Source organism: Sciurus carolinensis, chromosome X, assembly GCF_902686445.1.
Source record: "Sciurus carolinensis chromosome X, mSciCar1.2, whole genome shotgun sequence".
In the NCBI taxonomy this organism is placed as follows: Eukaryota; Metazoa; Chordata; class Mammalia; order Rodentia; family Sciuridae; genus Sciurus; species Sciurus carolinensis.
The window spans coordinates 31,397,390-31,416,484 of record NC_062232.1 but is presented as its reverse complement, the minus strand read 5'-3'; the positions used below and the strand labels follow the sequence as shown (position 1 = coordinate 31,416,484).

General features: G+C 38.8%; 1 protein-coding gene across 3 annotated transcripts in view; it reads right to left on the bottom strand.

Moving 5' to 3' along the window:
• The window catches only part of Sytl5 (synaptotagmin like 5), a 240,223-nt gene that overhangs the window by 28,354 nt on the left and 192,774 nt on the right, over positions 1-19,095 (bottom strand). The window contains exons 8-14 of one of the 3 annotated variants that reach the window (XM_047536026.1): positions 18,767-18,896; positions 17,091-17,197; positions 11,954-12,040; positions 10,682-10,747; positions 5,234-5,412; positions 2,342-2,441; positions 22-183 (exon numbers count right to left, since the gene is read on the bottom strand). In XM_047536026.1, coding sequence (XP_047391982.1) covers positions 22-183; positions 2,342-2,441; positions 5,234-5,412; positions 10,682-10,747; positions 11,954-12,040; positions 17,091-17,197; positions 18,767-18,896 — 831 coding nt within the window. The remainder of the gene's footprint in view (positions 1-21; positions 184-2,341; positions 2,442-5,233; positions 5,413-10,681; positions 10,748-11,953; positions 12,041-17,090; positions 17,198-18,766; positions 18,897-19,095) is intronic. The other 2 variants (XM_047536027.1, XM_047536028.1) reach the window with 2 other exon arrangements.

Below are 19,095 nucleotides of genomic sequence, written 5' to 3'. Positions count from 1 at the left end.
TAATCTGGAAGTATTTCCTACCTTAGGCTGAAGCACAAACCATTCATCACATGGATTTTCAAAGTTCCATGAGTCAAAAGGAATCTCCACCTCTCCGAGGAAGCTGTTATGTCCAAATCGATCATAGTGCCAGACTGAGAGCTGCAGAGTTCTTGTTTCCAATTGGGTATGGCTGATGGTATACTGCAAATGAGATTTATAACATCACACTCCGAAATGAGGGTTCTGTCCAATTCCTGGACAGGTTGACATTTACCTCCATCATCTTTCAGATCACAGACATGAGAAATAGGAACAAAACAAACACAAAGAAAACTTTCTTTGTTTCTGCAACAATTGAGGTTCTGTTTCATAAATTCATTTTGCACCAGACCTGGTGCTAAAGCATATATCAATAAATTATTTGGGGGGAAGAGCAATATACTCCAGATATAGAATTTTAAAAATTAGGGGATGAAGCTTCTCCTCTTTCCAATTTTTCCTGGTTTTCATTTACCTATTTATTTTTTTCACATCTACCTTGTCTTTCAAGGTTTAATATATCAATTTTCCAACTTCTCTGTTGTATTTATTCATAATGAAACCTCTTAAGTCCCCCCCAAATTGGGGGACATTGTCATTCTTGTTGACAATGAGAAGCTTCTAGAAACCATACTTCATAAAGCCTGGTCTAAATGCAGAGGTGAAGATGAACACACAGAATGAGCAGACGGGTGATATTACTGGGTGGCTTTTTCTTTTCCAGCATAACGGTACAGAGGGCCACAAGCCCACGCTCCCACCAACCTTCTGCTCATTCCATGAAATCACCATCTGGGTCAGGCTTCAGACTGACTGATTTCTCTCTATTTATGTATTTGTACTGGGGATTGAACCCAGGGGTGCTTGCTTTATCACTGAACTATATTCCCAACCCTCTTTATTTTGAGACATGGTCTCATTAAGTTGCTTAGGGCCTTGCTATGTTGCTGAGGCTGGCCTCAAACTTGTGATCCTCCTGCCTCAGCCTCCTGAGTGCAGGCATGCACCACTGATTTCTGATCTTGGATTTGTGATTATTTCTGTCCTTGCTACTACAGTAGGTCAATATTAACTTTGGTTCCCTGCTTCCTGAATTTATTCCACCACTATGTTTACCTGTTCTGCTTGGGCTTGTCTTTGCTACTTTGTTATGGCCACTGGATTTGCCTTCTGCTTGTATTTATTCATTTTTCAGTTTGACCTGTCTTGATTTTGGCTCCTGTCTCCAAACATGACTTCACTGAACCATGTGGGCTCATGACTTTTTGCCATCACCAATTTCCTCCCACGCTAGAGTCTGACTCCATCATTCTGGGTACAAGTCCATACATTTTCCTGGGATTGGCGATAACTTCTTCATTTTTTTTTGTTGTTGTTTGTTTGAGTGCTTGTTTGCTTTGCACTGAGGATTGGACCCAGAGGCACTTAACCACTGAGTCACATCCCCAGCCCTTTTTATGATTTATTTAGAGACAGGGTCTTGCTAAGCTGCTTAGGGCCTCACTAAATTACTGAGGCTGGCATTGAACTCATAATCCTCCTGCCTCAGCCTCCTGAGCTGCTGGGATTACAGCTGTGTGCCACTGCACCTGGCAACTTCCACATTTCATTCTCTCTAAATATTTCATATCAGGTAAGACTGGCCTAGGGTGAAAGAAGGGGTTGTTATTTGGAAGCCCATTAGAAATAGAAATATCTTTAGGATTAGGACCTGGGTCATATTTTATCTAGGCCACTTCTCTGACATTGCTTAAATCTCACTCTGCATCTCTATCAGTCATTAACCACTCACCTAAATTTAGCCAAAAATCTGAAACCCTAACAAGAAACAGTACATATCCATGCTGTTAGTAGAACAATGGATGTATAGAAAGTAACCTACTAAATTAGTGTCAAAACTGTAATAAACTTCATTTGGGAGGGTGTCTGAAAAAGCAATTTTCCTTTGGGTTGGAGATATAGCTCAGTTGGTAGAGTGCCTGCTTCCCATGCACAAGGCCTTAGGTTCAATCCCCAGCACCACACACACAAAAAAAGGGAGTTTTCCCAAGGGTAAAACATACTTTGTTACAAGATGGGACTGATGGTCAGATGTAATTCTGCTGGATCAAGTCTACTGAAGGTGCAACTTGAGCAGCAGCAGAGAAGTAAACAGAGTAAAAGTGTATTTTTTTTTCTTTTCCAAAAACTGTTAGGAAAGCTGGGGTATTACAATCATTTATTCAAATTCCAATTTCCTAAAACATAGTCTTGACATGCAAATTAAACCAACAAGGTTGTGATCAATATCACAGAAGTTACTATGAGAGTGTTTACTTACCTTTAGTATTTCATTGAATTCTGGATTGGTGCCTGTTCTGATTTTGGTCTTGCGCTTATTGTTTCTGGACTTGTCAGGAAGAAGGTATGATTTGACATAACTGAAGATAATAAAGGATGAAAGTAATTATTTGAAAACATCTATTTTGTAAGAAATACTCAGTGTTATCAGTGAATAAAAGGGAATGGGTCAGTAAGCAGAGGAGACAGGATGAAAGAGAATGTCATCTATGTATCAGGACACCTTAAAATATAACTCTGAACCGGGTGCAGTGGTGCACGCCTGTAATCCCAGTGGCTTGGGAGGCTGAGGCAGGAGGATCACGAGTTCAAAGTCAGCCTCAGCAACTTATTGAGGCTCTAAACTCAGTGAGACCCTGTCTCTAAATAAAATATAAGAAGGACTGGGGATGTGGCTCAGTGGTTGATTGCCCCTGGGTTTAATCCCCAGTCCAAAAGATATATATATAAAACTCTGATTTAGCTGGGGATGTAGCTCTGTGGTTGAGGCCCTGGTTCAATCCTCAGCACTGTCAAACAAAACAAAAACAAACAAACGAAAAACTTGGGCATCAGGGTTTAGTGGCGCACACCTGTAATCCCAGCAGCTCAGGAGGCTGAGGTAGGAGGATCTCAAGTTCAAAGCCAGCCTCAGCAATTTAGCAAGGCCCTAAGCAACTCAGTAAGACCTGTCTTGAAATAAAAAATTAAAAAGGGTTGGGGATGTGGCTCAGTAGTTAAGCACCTCTGAGTTCAATCCTTGGTGCCAAAACCCAAAAACAAACAAAAAAGAAACAAAAACAAAAACAAACAAACAAACAAAAAACCTCTGGGCCCTGGAAATAAGAAATAAAGCATAGTGATAAAGATTGCAGACTTCGGAGTCGGACCAGTTGGTTTTGGATCACCCATGCTTCACTGGGTCTCAGTTTCTTCAAGTGTAAAACTGGGATGATAACAATACCTAACTCACGGCATTGTGAGGATTAAATTAGTTGACACCTGCAAGGAGAAGACATAATGTACCACTCGATAACTGTAATCTGTTTTCATTATCAGTGATCTCACAAATTTTCTTGGGTGTATGCCTCTCCATTCTTCATCCTGTCTTCTGGTGTCAGGGAGTGGGGTCGTTGGTAATGTGTGATGAAACAAAATAGTGGAAAAGGAGAAACAGAAAACAACAACCAGAAGTCACAATAGCAACTCTACCCAGCACCTTGGCTATCTCAGGAGCCCCTTGTAGCAGGGGTGTCACAGTGGACTTAGAAATGTGAGATGCTGTTGGGGCTGAGGTTGTAACTCAGTGGTAGAGTGCCTGCCTAGCAAGTGTGAGGTACTGGGTTCGATTCCCAGCACCGCATATAAAGAAACGAATAAAATAAAGGTCCATCAACAACTAAAAAAATTAAAAAAAAAAAGAAATGTAAGATGCTGCCAGAGTTCTAAAGTACATCTGCTGGTTTTATATTCTATTTGCTTATTTTCTATGCTGCTGGGTTTCAAATTCAGGGCTTCATGCATGCTAGGCAAGCACTCTATCTCTGGGTCACGAACCTAACTCCTGCTAGGGTTTTAGATGGCTCCTTTCCATCCTAGTCAAAATGATTATATTGGTCCTGTAACCCTCTGAAATTTAGTTAAGGAGGCAGGTGGACCAATCTGTAGTCAGAATCCATTCATTTGTCCACTTTAGGATACTTGGAACCAGCTTCATTGAGTTTATTGGACTTAGGTCATGTATTATGCAGAAAAGAGTTAACCTAGCAGGCCTGAGATTGAAATTCTTTGAAAAACTTGCTTGTGAGTTTGGCCATTGGGTGTCATCTGGGAACATGGATTTCAGGAGGGTTCTTACGATTCTTAGAACTGATAAAAGTGGCTCACTGGGCCTAACCTATTTGTATAAACAATATAACTTAATGTTAAACATGTGTTTTCCTTTTGGGAGCCTGGAAATTCAGTACATGACCAGCTGAGTCTCTAACAATCTTCCCTTGTAGACTTTTCACAAGGATTAAGAGCATCCTGTGTGACTCCATTGGGACAGGACCCTTGGAAGCTTGAGTCTGGTTTATTCAGGACCTCCCCTTGCTCAGGTGTTTTTTACCTTTATTGGTTAAAACTTTACATACAGTCCTGTGAGTCTTTCTAGTGAATCAATGAGCCTAGCAGTTGTCATGGGGACCCCTGACTCATCTTTACAGGTAGCTCCCCTCCAACATGCCATGCTTCATAGCTACCCTCCCAGGCTGATCTCCAGGATCCCCAGAGCCTCATAATTGCCCTTCTGAGTTGTTCAATTGGGTAACAGCTTGGTAATTATCTCTGGAAGATTTCCCAGAACAAAAATCAACAGGATACTCTTGTAGATCCTGGGTGTGCCAACATGGCAGGCTTCTACCTCAAAGAGCGATCTTTGTGTAAACGACAAATTTGTCAGTCCTGAATTATGTTGGGTAATGACCTTTTACAAATGAGGTAAACTGCCAGACGTGGTGGTGCATGCCTGTAATCCCAGTGGCTCGGGAGGCTAAGGCACAAGGATCAAGAGTTCGAAGCCAGCCTCAGCAACTTAGCAAGGCCCTAAGAAACTCAGGGAGACCCTGTCTCTAAAAAAAATACGAAATAGGGCTGGGGATGTGGCTCAGTGGTAAAGTGCCCCTGGGTTCAATTCCTAGTACAAAAAAAAAAAATGAAGTAACCAAGGATGCTACCATTATATGTGTACTTCACATAACATTTAGAAGCGAGGTACGGGAGGAAAGTGGCAATCAAGTCTCTGAGCATGCTCTGAATCCAGAGGAATGCTTAGGCTCTTCAGGAACAGAAATACACAAACACACAAAGTAGGCGGTACTTGGAATGGTCTGAGGAACATGCTAATGCTTACGCATCTGTCCTCTGTTTCTTTTCATCTCCTATGGCCAGATTTCTGCAATTCTTGACAAAAATGTAGAGCCCGCCAGTTTTGTAGCAGTAGCTGATGTGCAGAAGGATCTCGCCACTGACCTTCACGTTGCCATAGTCTCCTGTTTCACTGTAAACGCTCATCATGCTGTTCAGGCTGGTCTGGAAAAAATAAGAGGAAAGAAAGCACCCACTGTTATTGTAATGATCTCTTCACAGAATCCACCCACTTCATGCAGTTATCATTCCTGTTCTTTATAAGGAGCAAGGAAGTGAGGGGAGGAGGAAGGGAAGAAAGCCAATAGCTTGTTTTGCTGCTGGAGAAAATGCCCAGCACAAGAAAGACAGCAGATCTTCTACCATTCATAAGGAAGGCAGGAAACTTGCTCAGAGGGGAAGCACTGCCTTTCCTCGGTTAGCTAAACCTTTTGCTTATTCATTTCTTCTCATGAATACAGTGTCAATGAGGCATTTCGAATGTTATCTCCCCTCTCCATTTCTGCAACTTTCTGCATTTTTACTGGCAGACTCAAGTTCAATGTGCTTCAAAGTCTAGAATACACTGATCAGGACAAAGAAAAACTCATCTCATATTCAGCGCCAGCAAAACTTCTCTCTGACATTCACAAGGAGCATGCATTCAGTTTCTGGGGAGCCATGGCTATAGCTTGAACAAGGGCATGAACCCATGCACTGGCATCTGCTACAATTCCCCAACCAAGTTGCTCTGTGGCTATGTAGGTAGTGGCTCTGTGATTCTTTGTAAAAGAGCAACCCACAAACTATAACACTAAACAATAAAATCACAGCCCTGCCAATTAATAAAATAAAAATTTCCCAAAGGCCCAAATCTTCCAGAATGAACGAGGCTTTTGACAAGACACTAATGACATGAGACATATTTTTAATTACATGCAACAAAATTATCCTTTAGTGCTAGAAGCAAAAACTCTATCTTTGTAATGAAATGAAGACCTTTCGAAATTAAAAGATCTTAATTGTTTTAGCTTTCAGACTTCCTCAGGCTGAGAATTGAAACTGAGAAAGCCCCACCCCAACCCATGAGGGTGCTCCCCTCCACTCCAGGTGCCAGCTATACTGAACTGTGACTTGTTTCCTGGTTAGCACAAGTGAGCTAAATATATATATATGTGTATTTCCTGGCTTTTGTTTTCTTAAAATGTAACTGCTTCTATAGGACCTGCAGAGTAGCTGCTTCTCTCCAGTTGTCTCCAGCTAATGGTACTGAATTCATTTTCTCTTTGGGGGTTGTTTGCTTTCTTCTTATGCAAGTGGGCCACTGAATCTCACCAGTTGGAATCTATCTAGTAGATTCCTTGGCTTGGCTGCCAGTAACACTAACATGACCTTCACAAAGATCAGTGACATTCATGAAGACCATAGAAGGCTTTGAAGAATAATTGAAGAATACAGTTTTCTCATACTAGACAAAGGTGCCAAAAACATGCAATGGAGAAAAGATAGCCTCTTCAACAAATGTGCTGGGAAAATTGGAAGTCCATATGCAACAAAATGAAACTAAACCCATATCTCTCACCATGCACAAAACTCAACTCAAAATGGATCAAGGACCTTGAAATCAGACCAGAGACCCTGCATCTTATAGAAGAAAAAGTAGGTCCAAATCTTCAACTTGTTGGCTTAGGATCAGACTTTCTTAACAGGACTCCCATAGCACAAGAAATAAAAGCAAGAATCAATAACTGGGACAGATTCAAACTAAATAGCTTTCTCTCAGAAAAGGAAACTATCAGCAATGTGAAGAGAGAGCCTACAGAGTGGGAGAAAATCTTTGCCACTCATATTGCAGATAGAACACTAATTTCCAGAATATATTAAAAAACTCAAAAAACTCTACACGAAGAATATAAATAACCCAATCAACAAATGGGCTAAGGATATGAACAGACACTTCACAGAAGAAGATCTACAAGCAATCAACAAACATATGAAACAATGTTCACCATCTTTAGTAATAAGAGAAATGCAAATCAAAACTACCCTAAGATTCCATCTCACCCCAATTAGAATGGTGATTATCAAGAACACAAACAACAATAGGTGTTGGCGAGGATTGGGGGAAAAGGTACACTCATACACTGCTGGCAGGGCTGCAAATTAGTGCAGCCACTCTGAAAAGCAGTGTGGAGATTCCTTAGAAAACTTGGAATGGAGCCACCATTTGACCCAGCTATCCCACTCCTTGGCCTATACCCAAAGGACTTAAATCAGCATACTACAGAGATACAGCCACATCAATGTTCATAGCTGCTCAGTTCACAATAGCCAGATTGTGGAACCAACCTAGATGCCCTTCAATTGATGAATGGATAGAGAAACTGTGGTATATATATATATATATATATATATATATATATATATATATATATATACAATGGAATATTACTCAGCCATAAAGAATAATAAAATTATGGCATTTGCAGGCAAATGGATGAAATTGGAGAATATCATGCTAAGTGAGATAAGCCAATCTCAAAAAATCAAAGGACAAATGATCTCCCTGATAAGCGGATGATGACACATAATGGGGGGTGGGAGGACGGCAAGAAAGGAGGAAGGAGGGACTGTATCGACAGAAAAGAGGGGTGGGAGGGGTGGGGGGAAGGAAAAAATAACAGAATGAATCAAACACTATTACCCTATGTAAATGTATGATTACACAAATGGTATGCCTCTACTTCATGTACAAACAGAGAAACAAGTTGTACCCCATTTGTTTACAATAAAAAAAAAAGAAAAAAAAGAACAATTGAAGGATCCAGTAGGTTTCAGAAACCCTCTTCTACAAACCACTGAGGACTATGGTGAATACAGAGGGAATTTAGATTTTCTATATGTGTGTGTGTGTGTGTGTGTGTGTGTGGAGAGAGAGAGAGAGAGAGAGAGAGAAAGAGAGAGAGAGAGAGAGATATATATTAATTGTGTTACAGAAGCTACTATGTTCCTTCAATTGCTTAGAGTAGAGCTGCTTAAACAATAGGATATAGGTGACTTTGCTCTTTCCTCTTCTAAGCTTAAAACAAGGGCAAATCAAGAATTCCAAAATTATTTGGAAACTATAGCTTAAAGAGAGAGAGTAACCTAATTTGTCTTTCTCATTCCTAAAACAAAGCAACAGAATTAATTTAATTGCATATAAATCACCTGGGGATCTTTCTTGTGTGTGTGTGTGTGTGTGTGTGTGTGTGTGTGTGTGTCCTAGGGATTGAATCCAGGGGTGCTTAACCACTAAGTTAAACCCCCAGTTCCTTTAATTTTTTTTTAATTTTGAGAGAGAGTCTCACTATATTGCTGAAGGTCTTGCTAAATTGTTTAGGGCCTCACTGAGTTTCAGAGGTTGGCCTTGGACTTGCAATCCTCCTGTCTCAGTCTCCAGAGCCGCTGGGAGAACAGGTATACACCACCATTCCTGGCACCTGGGGATCTTTGAAAAATGAAGATTCTGACTGATTCGCTCTGGGTTGGGAATGCTTTCTGAGATAATGCTTTCCCAACAAACACCTAGGTCCAAAGTTCCCAAACAGTAAGTATCCCAGAACACAACAGCAAATTCATGGTAGCATCACAAAATATTTAATGTCACCAATAAATCACAATACTTTTTTTTCAATTAATTCCTAGCTATATGAAGTTGAACTTTTGGCAGTTTCTGAAACAAAAAGCAAATATTTCATAAAAATGTGGAATGGGAAATGAAAGTGATGATATCTAATCAGATTCCAAGATTTGAGAAACCATGTGATGCTCATCAGACACATGTGTCCTGATTAATGTAAGTAATAGGGGCTACTTAAGAATGGAGCAAAGATATTATTTTTCCTTCAATTTACCTCTATTATTTTTTCAAAAGGTTGTTGTTAGTGTCCAAGTGATTATTAAGTTGTTTAGATCTAGTGACTTAATAAATTGACTAGTCAGTTTTGGCTTTTGGTCTAGGGGAGTCATGAAAGAATTATCCAGACTCTAGGGACTTTGCGAACTGAGAAAGTTTTGGAGTCTATCCCAATTTAGACAATATTGCTGGCCCATGGACCATGATTTGAGTAGCAAGGGCTTCAAGAATAAATCTCAAGGGGCTGGGGATGTGGTTCAGTGGTAGAGTGCTTGCCTAGTATACACAAGGCCCTGGGTTCCATCACTTCACCTTTTCAATATAACTCTTGCTGCTTATTTTAAAAGGGACATGTTTTTCTTCTTTTCTTCTCCCTCTCCCCGCCCCAACCTGGAGGTATGGAACAAGATTACCTTAAGTTATCAGTCCTCCACAGGAAGGAGATGTCAAGTTAACAAGTGATTTTCAACACACCATCAGGGTGCACCTGGGAACCCCTGTCAGGGCACACCTGGAATGTAGCCTTTGAAGAGCTTCTTTAGGAACCCCCAGTTTTCCCTGATGAGCAGAACTACTGCCTTTGGGACAGGAGTCCCTTGTGTTTCTCCTTTCTAGCAAAGCAATAAAACTTCTTTTTTCCTTTTTCTCAAAACGTTGTCCTCCTTACTGGACTGGCACTGGGGACAAGGACCGAGCTTTCAGCAACAGCACCACCAAAAAAGAAAAAAAAGAAGAATAAGAATAAGCCTCAGTTCCCTCACATCACATGTCACTCATGAGAAGAGTGGCTCACAAAAATTACTGGCAATGCCAAGACATCCAGAGAGGATCCAGGTTTCTAGCTGGAGGACCTCCTGACCACATCTCACTATTTCCTGTGACTGACTGGTGTCTTCACCACATCCCTCTGTAGTGATGTGGTCAAAGAGGGTCCTCTGTTAGCAGGGAGCCCCAAGGATAGAAGAAAATCTAAGAACCCACAAATGCTGAGGCTTGGAAGAATTGAAGGTAGTATGGCAATTTTACCCCTAGTCAAACTTGATGTTCTTAAGGAAGCCACAGCTGTGTCTATAGAGACGTTCAGTCCAAAGGTCCTGTTAATGGTAAGACATTATGGATCGTGTCATTTTTTATGGTACGGGGGATTGAACCTGGGGGTGGTTTACCACTGAGCTACAGTCCCAGTCTTTCTTATTTTTATTTTGAGACAGGTCTTGTTAAGTTGCTTAGGTCCTCAGTAAATTACCCAGGCTGGCCTTGAACTTGTGATCCTCCTGCCCAGCCTCCTTGGTCACTGATGTACATTCATGCGCCACCACACTGGCTTGGAGGTTTAGATCATGTCTTTTGACTAGCACCCAGATTCTAACACCGAATGAATTGGAATACTTGAGTTCTCCTAACTTCATTCATCTTTTCAAAAAAGAACCTCTGGGTAATGGGACACAAATCAGAAAAAAGATATTTGCTGGAAGAATTGCCCAGCAAATCATGTTTCCTAAACCATGGATTTTGTGACGTGTGGTTGGAAAGAAGGAAAAAGAATTGAAAACTCACAGTGTCTGAATCAGCATCAGGCACATTTAGGTAGGTCCACTTCCTGTCAGAGCCCGCTTGAGCATTCTTTGAGACAGCCAATGATCAAAAGAAAAAGGGAGTTAGAGCAATAGAAGTCAGAGAAGCACAGAAAAGGACTTACAGGCACACAGACAGATATAAAGACACAGGGGCTCCTGAAACCTTCCTCTCAAGGAACACCTTGAACACTGAAGAATGGGCTTGATTCTGTAGGCAGTGGGAAGCTATGACTGTATTGGAGCAGTAGAGATACCTGAGTATATGTTTTTTTTTTTTTTTTTTTTTGGTACCAGGGATTGAACTCAAGGGTACTTAACCACATAGCCATCTCATCAGTCCTTTTTAAAATATTTTATTTAGAGACAGGGTCTCACTGAGTTGCTTAGGGCCTCGCCAAGTTGCTGAGGCTGGCTTTGAACTCACGATCCTCCTGCCTCAGCCTCCTGAGCTGCTGGATTATAGATGTGCGCCACTGCGCCTGGCTCTGAGTGGTATATATTTTTGCAAATTGACTGACAGCAGTGTGGAAGACAGCTGGGGAGTGGAGAGGATGGTGTCAGGGAAACTTACAGCAGAGAACTGAAATAATTTACAGGCTTCAGCTAATTGGGCCTAAACTAGGAAATGGAGAGACTCTAACAAATTCACACAAAATTATACAAATTTATGGGGTACTGTTAAAAAATTTAGTACATGTACACAATGTATAACAATCACATCAGAGTAATTACATTTCCATCTCCTTAAACACATTATTTCTTTGTGTTGGGAACCTTCAAACTCCTCTCTTCGGGTACTTTATGAAATGGGACTGAAGAGGATTATTTTTTATTGTTTTGTTATTAGCAATTGAACCCAGGGTCACCGTACCACTGAGCTACATCCCCAGCCCTTTTTATTTTTCATTTTGAGACAAGGTCTTGCTAAGTTGCTGAGGCTGGCCTCTAACCTGAGATTCTCCTGCCTCAGCCTCCACAACTTGGATTATATGCATGTGCCACCACAAATGGCTGAGAATTAAGAGATTTTAAAGCCTGGGCAAGGAATATGGAAGAAACCAGGAGCCTTACATAAAGCTCTCATAAAGTTAGACTAAATAGTACTTTGTGGACAAAGGAGAAGTAGGAAACTACAATGACTTTTAATTCAGTATCACACATTTTCCCAAGAACATTTATTTCTCCTTTGGAAAGCACAGAAAATTAACAAGAGAAAGAAGGACATTTCTGTGTGTGCTAGAGAACTGCTTACGGTTGACAGGCCACCTGCCAGACTGTGGGTGTTTGCAGAAAACTGGGAGGATGCTAAGTCAACGCCTCCAGTCTCTTCCAAGGAGTTCTAAGAAAGGAGGGGAGAAAATCAGGTTTCATTCATTTCTTTCCTAGAAAGTGTTTTCAACTGAAACACAACTTTCTTTCATAAATACCTGAAAATCAGATTAAAATATCTAGAAATCACCCCATTCCTAGGTTTTTCTTTTTCCCCCTCTAGTCAATCTGAATTACACCATTGAAGGAGTAGACAGGGGCTGGAGGTGGAGGACAGGCTCTCTTTCCTCACAGTGCTTGCAAATTTGGAATCATATAGACTTGGGTTCAATTCCTACTTCCCCAATCTCTAAAATGATTCACTTTGGGGAATATACTTATTTTTAATTTTAAAATAATTTTAGGTCAAGTGTGGTGGTGCACACACAACAGTAATCCCAGTGACTCGGCAGGCTGAGGAAGGAGGATCACAAGTTCAAGGCCAGCCTCAGCAATTTAGCAAGGCCCTAAGCAAAAATAAACAGGTCTGGGGATGAAGCTTAGCACAAAAAAAAAAAAAAGAAGAAGAAGAAGAATTTCAGGTTTGTGATTGCATTACTGCACTGTACTAATTATTATCATTGTATAGTGAATTTTGAAATCTAGTAATATAAGTCTTCCAACTTTACCGTTCAAATTGATTTTCTTATTCTGGGTTCTTTGAATTTTCATAAAAACATTAGAACCACCATGTCCATTTCCACAAAACATACTACCTGGATTTTCATTTGTATTAAATTTGTAGATTCATTTGGAGAGAATTTTCATTGCAAAAATATTGAATTTTTAAATCAATGAACATAGAATATGTCTCCATTTATTTAGATCTTTAATTTGGTGCAGCAACATTTCTGTAAATTTTGAAGGATTAAGGATATTTGCATATATATTCATGGTAGATACTGGTCTATAGTTTTCTTTCTTTTGTACCAGAGATGGAACCAGTGTTGCTTAACCACTGAGCCACATTCCCAACCCTTTTTTTTTTTAATTTTGAGACAGGGTTTCACTAAGTTGCCTAGTGCCTCGCTAAGTAACTGAGGCTGGCTTTGAACTTGCAATCTTCCTCCCTCAGCCTCCAGAGCCTCTGGGATTACAGGCATGCACCACCACACCCTACTGTAGTTTTCTTTTTTTATGTTGTCTTTATCTAACTTTAGTATCAGTATAATACTGGCCTCACAAAATTAGTTCAGAAATATTTCTTCCTTCATTTTCTGAACAAATTTGTGAATTAATAGTATCATTTCTCCTTCAAATATTTGATGGAATTCATTAGTGAAGCCATCTGTGCCTTGGATTCTCTTTGGGAAATTTAAAGTTTGACCTAAAGCTGCCTCTATATATATTTTAAGTTTGGCATAAAAATTTCTCCAGTGAACAACAACCTAACATGATAAGTAAATAGACTGCAAACTACTCTTGTAAAAGGAGAGGAGTATGGCCAATCACAAACAGCTGACTGTTCAAGTCACATTTAAATAAGACAGACTTGAGTTATGACCAGACTGTCTCTGTACCTTACTTCCATTTCCAATATGTCACTTCCTTTTCTCTGCCTATGAGTATAACCTGCCCATGTGGTAAGGCATTAGGAACCACTTTTGGTCCACACTGCCAGCAGATTCTAGAATTGCAAATAATGCCAATAAATGTCTACAAAGCTAGATTTTGTGGTCATTTTTTTTTTTTGTTTAACAAGTAAGGTTTAAATTACTAATTCAAATAGAGTAGAGGAAAGGGATCACAGTGAGGGAGGAGGGGAGGTAAAGGGGAAATATTGAGGAATGATGTTGGTCACATTACATTACTATACAGTGTGCATGTACAAGTACATAATAATAAATCCCACCATTATGTACAATTATAATGCATCAATAAAAATATGGGAAAAAAGAAATGTACATGAGCAAAAAAGAAATAATAAATTACTAATTCAATATCTTATCATAGATCTACTCAGATTTTCTACTTTTTGAGGCATTTCTGGTAGTTTGTGTTTTCCTAAAGGTACATCTATTTCACCTAATCTGCCAATTGTGTTGGCATACAGTTGTTTATAGTATGACCTTATAATCATTAAAATTTTTGTTATATTGGCAGTTATATCCCCTTGTTTATTCCTACTTTTGTAATTTGTGTCTTCTTACTTTTTTTCTTGGCTACTCTAACTCACTGGTTTTCATCTGGGGCTGATTTGTCCCCTCTGGGACATTCGGTAATGTCTGAAGATATTTTGGGAGGTCACAGTTTCAGGGAGAGTTATTAGTGCCTAGATAAAGACCAGAGATGCTTCCAAACATACTAGTTTACACAAAAGTGCATTCTCCCCACCCCAACAAAGGATTATACAGTCCCAAATGTCAATAGTGTCATGATTGAGAAATCCTGGCTAGGAAAATCCTAGTTTGTCAGTATGGTTGATCTTCTCAAAGGACCAATATTTGCCTTCCTATATTGTAGCAACTCTGGATTCTGAGGGTTGCTATTGTCATTTGTTTCTATAAGCTTGATTTTTAGCTTGTATGTTTAGCAACTTGCCTGGACTAATGTGTAGAATCTGTTTTCCATCCCCTATGTGACTGCTGATATCTCTGCTCGGTTTTAACTTTTAGTTTTTATTTTTAAACCAAACTTCCTATGGATCATTCCTGTGTGTGCAGAATTTAATGGTAAGTTAATGATTGTGAAGATATTGTGCTCAAACACCTCCAGCCAGTGACCCTTCATCCTCCTTTCAGTGGATCTGTGTGTTGCTTTTAGAGTATATCGAAATCAGTCACCTTTTAAGTCACCCGGAGCTGTTACTTCCCAAGGGGACTTCTGGCATGTGCTCAGGTTTAGGATCAGTCAGGGATGTTTGCATACCTTGTGCCCATCCCCTTTCGCCTTCACCCCAATCCTCCACATGAATGTTTACAGAGCTTATCAAAGCCATATATGACTTTCTTGTTGATTGATTAGTTATTACATTTCTGGCTGGTTCAGGGGTCTATTACTTACCCAAATGAGGACTATAAACTAAGATTAGTTGAGCTATTGGTCTTCCCAAATTCTCTTGTTAATTCTAGAAACTTATTTAAATATTTTTTTAGTTGAAGATGGACACAATGCCTTTATTTTATTTATTTGTTTATTTTTATGTGGTGCCAAGGATCGAACCCAGTGCCTCACATGTGCTAGGCAAGCGCTCTATCACTGATCTACAACCCCAGCTCTAATTTTAGTAACATTTAGTTACTAAATCACATAGGGTTTTTGAGCAGGCAAACATATTATTAGCAAAATGTGTAATTTAATATATTATTTAATATTTATAAAGGTCATTTTATTTTCTTATTGCACTTTCCAAACCCTCAGAACAATGTTAACTAATAATAGTGAGAATCCCTTTTTCTCATTTGAATGAAAATAGCTCCCTCATATCAATATTTAAAGTGAGATATGCTGTGGCCTTTTTGATGTTTAGTATTTGAGAAAGCATATTTAAATTAGTATTTTTATTAAGTAAGATGTAAAATTTTGCCAAAAGTTTTCAGCATCCTTTGGCCTAGTTTTGTGTGTTCTTAAATATAGTGATAAAATAATGTTACCTAATTTCTTATATATACATTAATTCTTTAACTCATACTAGAATAAAACTTACTCTCATTGCAATATTTTTTGATTCATTGCTAAGTTTTACTTGATAATTAATTTCAACTTTTGTGTATACATAAATATATATATATATATATATTTTTTTTTTTTTTTTTTTGGTATTGGGGATTGAACTCAGGGGCACTTGAGCCACTTCCCCAGCCCCATTTTATATTTTATTTAGAGACAGGGTATCACTGAGTTGCTTAGGGCCTGGCTCAGTTGCTGAGGCTGGCTTTCAACTCAAGATCCTCCTGTCTCAGCCTCCCAAGTTGCTGGGATTACAGATTAAATTTTGTGTATATTTTCATAAATCAGTTTGACTACAGCATAAGTTTTTAAACTATTTTTAAAATCAAGTTTGACTTTTGAGGTTACACTGGCTTCATACTATGAATTTGAAGATTTCCATGGTTTTCTAAGAACAGGAATAGTTTAATAACATTGGAATTAGTTGTTCTTTAAGGCAGAGCATAAGTAAATCTTGGAATCATTGGATCCCACTGCATATCTTTTTTGTTCCTGGTGGATTTTAAAGTACTTTCCCAGATTTTTATGCTGCAGTAAATAATATTTAGTTCCAGAACTCTAAGTTTCCTGGCTTGCTTTGGGAAAACTATTGATATCAATTAACATCTGTGCTATATCTTTCTTCTAAGGAGTTCAAATTTTATTATGGCAATTATAGAAATCAGAATATCAGAGTATTAGAGTGGGAAGTAACCTTAACAATACTCTAATTTAACCTTCTCATTTTATAAATGAGTGTACTGAAACATTAATTCTCACATAATTTAGTCTCAGGAAGGCAGCTTATTGGGGACAACTTGAGATATAAAAAGATTCACATAAAATATATAGTCGGAAAGTAATATTTGGTTTAGAAAATGCCAGGATCCCTTAGATCCTTGGTTTAGATGAAGTGATGAGCCTTTAGCCAGGAATGGAAACAAATTCCTGACAGATCCTTTCTTAGAGATAATCTATCAATAACCTGATTATCTGTTGCTTTTTCTAAATAATTCTTTTAGTTGCTCCCTCTCTCTCTCTATCTCTCTCTCTCTCTCTCTCTCTCTCTTTTTTTTTTTTTTTTGCACCAGGGATTGAACCCAGGGGTGCTTAACCACTGACCCAACCCCAACCCTTTTTATTTTAAATTTTGAGACAGGGTCTCACTAAGTTGCTTAGGGTCTCACTAAGTTCCTGAGGTTGGCTTTGAACTTTTGATCCTCCTGCCTCAGCCTCCCTAACCCCTAGGATTACAGGCATGAGCCACCACACCTGGTTTAGTTGTACTTATGTTAAGACTAACAGGAAGAGATAACCGTATATCCTTACTTTACTCTCAACTCATCATCATCTAAAAGTGGAACTAGTTGGAGCAAGTAGAAATGATATGACCTTTCATCATATCATTGGACTCTCTTCCACATCCAACCTACCAAGTCTTTGTCTAAAGTTCCAGGGACAGATCTGCTTCTTATGCTTACAGTATCTTCTAAGTCTTCTGTAAATGATTCACTCAAATCTAACTCAGATCGACTTCGGTCTGGAGGGAGAAAAAGAAAAAAGATGTGAATCATCTTACTTTGGTTAGAAGTTCTCATTTTTCATTGTAAATATTTCCTCCTTATTCCAATTATTTTTAGTCTCAGAGCATTGATAGCATCATGCTAACAACACTCAGAGTCAATAACTTCACGGTTTATGTTAAAATACTTCGTTTCAATAGATTTCTGCTCTACTCCTAGACTTCAAAAAATTCTCATAGATTGGATAGATTGGGTCTTTAAACTTGGAAAAGAATAAAACATTGATATTTTTTATTCTTTTTTTTCATAGTACAAGACAAAAATTGAGCCCAGGAGTGTTTAATCACTGAGCCATCTCTCCGGCTCTTTTTACTTTTAATTTTGAGACGGGGTCTCACTATGTTGCTTAGGGCCTTGCTAAGTTGCGAGGCTGGCTTTGAATTTGTAATCCTCCTACCTCAGCCTCTTGAGTAGCTGGGATTACAGGTGTGTACCATTGTACTTGGTGAACATTAACCATTCTTGATTTCAGTATTTAGAGAATTTACTGTACTTTCATATTTGACATAAAATACAAGTCAACCAATTCTAAATTTCCATTTTCAAATAATATAGCAAGTGCCTTTCACACAAAAAGGGAGTGAGTACATATAAGAGAGACAGCTCTATTTTGTCAGGTACCAGAACATTCTTCTGTCAATAAAACCTCTTGCTTTCAGTTTTAAAAATATAAATTAAAGCACCATGTTCAGCCAGAGGAATGAAAAGTTGTGTTGCATTTGTGTATGATGTGTCAAAATGCATTCTACTATCATGTGTAACTAATTCGAGCAAATTAAAAATTAAAAAAAGAAACCCATAAATACACAATAATTATTCACAAAAACTTAATATATATATTACATATATATGTATACATCTATAAAAACTAAATAATAATATACTTCACTAGGTGTGGGGATGCACGCCTGTAATCCCAGCAGCTGGTGAGGCTGAGGCAGGAGGATTGCAAGTTCAAAGCCAGCCTCAGCAACTAAGCGAGTAACTGCTATACATAGCTTACCAAATCAGGATAGCTTATTTCCCCAGAATAGTTCTATACCAAATAAAGAAATAAAATGATATGTGTGAATGTGCCACATAAATGAAAAGGATTATTATTAGTACCTTAATACAGCTTGCAAACAGCTCCTTCATTAAACCATGCAGTGATTTATTTGGATATAGGGAATTTCTGTCCACCATATCAGTTGAACTACCATTTCCTTGAGCTCTGGGCAAGTGTTATCTATCATATCAAACATATCCTGGAACCATTTATATTTCCTATACTTCTACATTGGTATTTTAGTATAGCTCTGAAACTTGAAGATGATGCCTATCAACAGTATACACTCAGTAAATGGATTTGCACTTGGAACCACCTTCATCAGTTCTCATGCAGTGGGCCTACTACCATAGGTCAAAGAATGGATGACTGTTTTCTGAGGCAGAAAACATTCACATGGTGCCACATAGAGCAGTCAATTTCATCTGATTGGGTCATTTTTTTGTAACAACAGAGTAGTCATGTTGTAACTACCCACCTGAGGAGAGGGAGGTCCCAGACACTGCAATGGAAGGTGTGCCTGAAGTGTTTCTGCGATGACTCTTTGTAAGCTCCTCAGAGGTGCTTTCAAGGGCAGCCAAACCCATGGAATGTTCAAAACCACGCTCCTTCCCACAAGGTAAAAATGAAGAAAGGAACATTATACTGACCATAGTTTACTTGAAAATCCCTCCATATAAATATACTTCAGTATAAACACATTTGTGCATATTCCTTTGTAAGTGAAATTGACATTTGAAGGACCTTCATCAGAAGCCCGTATAATTCCTAAATTGTTGCTATCAACAATTGCTAGCTAAAATCTAT